General features: G+C 39.6%; 1 protein-coding gene across 1 annotated transcript in view; it reads left to right on the top strand.

The window, feature by feature from the left end:
* The window catches only part of snx2 (sorting nexin 2), a 15,182-nt gene that overhangs the window by 13,032 nt on the left and 513 nt on the right, over positions 1-1,637 (top strand). The window contains exon 11 of the mRNA XM_016535746.1: positions 656-799. Coding sequence (XP_016391232.1) covers positions 656-799 — 144 coding nt within the window. The remainder of the gene's footprint in view (positions 1-655; positions 800-1,637) is intronic.

Here is a 1,637-nt window from a genome sequence, read left to right as displayed (position 1 = left end):
ACAACTAGGGAATTCACAAGCCTCTCTATAGAGTCCTATACAGGAATCTAGTGGTTACATCATGAAATTACAGGTTTTTCTTTTTTTTTGCTCTCACCCGGAGGTGCTATTCTGCTTTCAAAAATTGGATTTTAAAGGCCTAGTCTCTATTTTAATCTGAAATACTGCATTAATTGAAAAATAATTTTTAAAAAAATTAGAAAAATTTTTTTTGAACTATTTTCAATGGGAAAAATTTATCATAATTATTGCATAAATATTAATTAGTACCATAAAATTCTCTCAAAATACACAAGAGAAAAGAAAAAATATTATTGAACAAAAATATATTAGCTTGATTTTACTGGAAAAAAAAAAAGTTACATTTCAAGTGTCCGGTCACTTTTGTGACCGCGAAGACCATGAGTGCGACTCCCAAATGAGGAGTGCACAGGGTTAAACTATTTTTCATTGCATGTGCATCATAAATAACTATTATGACATACAGTATGTTAATGTGATGTAAAGTCACTCATAGTGTGATATGAGATTCAGTCATGATATTTTGGCCATGTCAGGCTGGTGTTAGAGCAATGGCTATTCTGGCTTCCTATAACCCCATGCATGAGTGCAGGGCTTCATGATGCGCTGGTTTTGTCACGTGTCTGTGCTGCAGGGTGTGTTTGACCAGCGGATGAAAACATGGGCCAAATGCCAGGATGCTCAGGTGATGCTGCAGCGCAAGAGAGAAGCCGAAGCCAAACTACAGCACGCCAACAAACCCGACAAACTGCAGCAGGCCAAAGACGAGATCAGAGAGGTACAGAACACCTCAGACTCATGAGGAAACACTGAGAGAGCGCTGGGGCTGATGGGAAATATCCAGCACGTTTGTTTGCCTTCCCTCCCTTCGGTTCATTCATATCTCTACTGTGTTTACCTCGAATCACCTGACAGCTGCAGGAATTCATGACAGTTATTGATTCTTTTAAGCACGAAACATTTCCAGCCTTTTTAATTTCTGCGTTTTCCCCGTCACGCCCCACAAAGGAGATCGAGGAGGTAGGACCTTCGCTTTGATTTGATTTGCTGTCTCCATCGTCACGTCTGCTGTCTCACACACACTTATATTTGCATTCTGTAGATCAGAGACTAATCATGGATTCATCAGACGCACCTGACATGCTTTCAAACACTACAGCGTCTTTAATCTCTCACTTTAAAGGAATAGTTGAGCTGAAATTAAAATGTGTTTAAGATTACTTGTGGATTATTGTGATGTTTTTATCAGCTGTTTGGACTCTCATTCTGACGGCACCCATTCACTGCAGAGCATCCATTGCTGAGACACTGATGCAATACTGCATTTCTCCAAATCTGATGAAGAAGTTTAGCGTGTTTTCATTTTTAGGTGAACTGTTCCTTAAACAGCTGCTGGCTCATTTGTAGTATTTAATAAATGCTGATGTCTTGTGTTGTTTAGTTGTAGTTTTTAATGCAGGATTCATTATAGTTCACGCCCTCATTCCATAAATCATCATCATACGCTCACTAGACCTTCTGACCTGATGTGACTGACTCTGTTTGTTCTGCTCATGACAGCCAGTTTTTGAGCTCTTTGTGTTTAACACACACACACACGCACACACACGCACGCA

This window comes from Sinocyclocheilus rhinocerous, unplaced genomic scaffold, assembly GCF_001515625.1.
Source record: "Sinocyclocheilus rhinocerous isolate Xijiao unplaced genomic scaffold, SAMN03320098_v1.1 scaffold2531, whole genome shotgun sequence".
Lineage (NCBI taxonomy): Eukaryota > Metazoa > Chordata > Actinopteri > Cypriniformes > Cyprinidae > Sinocyclocheilus > Sinocyclocheilus rhinocerous.
Note: the sequence above shows the minus strand (reverse complement) of the source record. Positions and strands in the feature narration are given on the sequence as shown.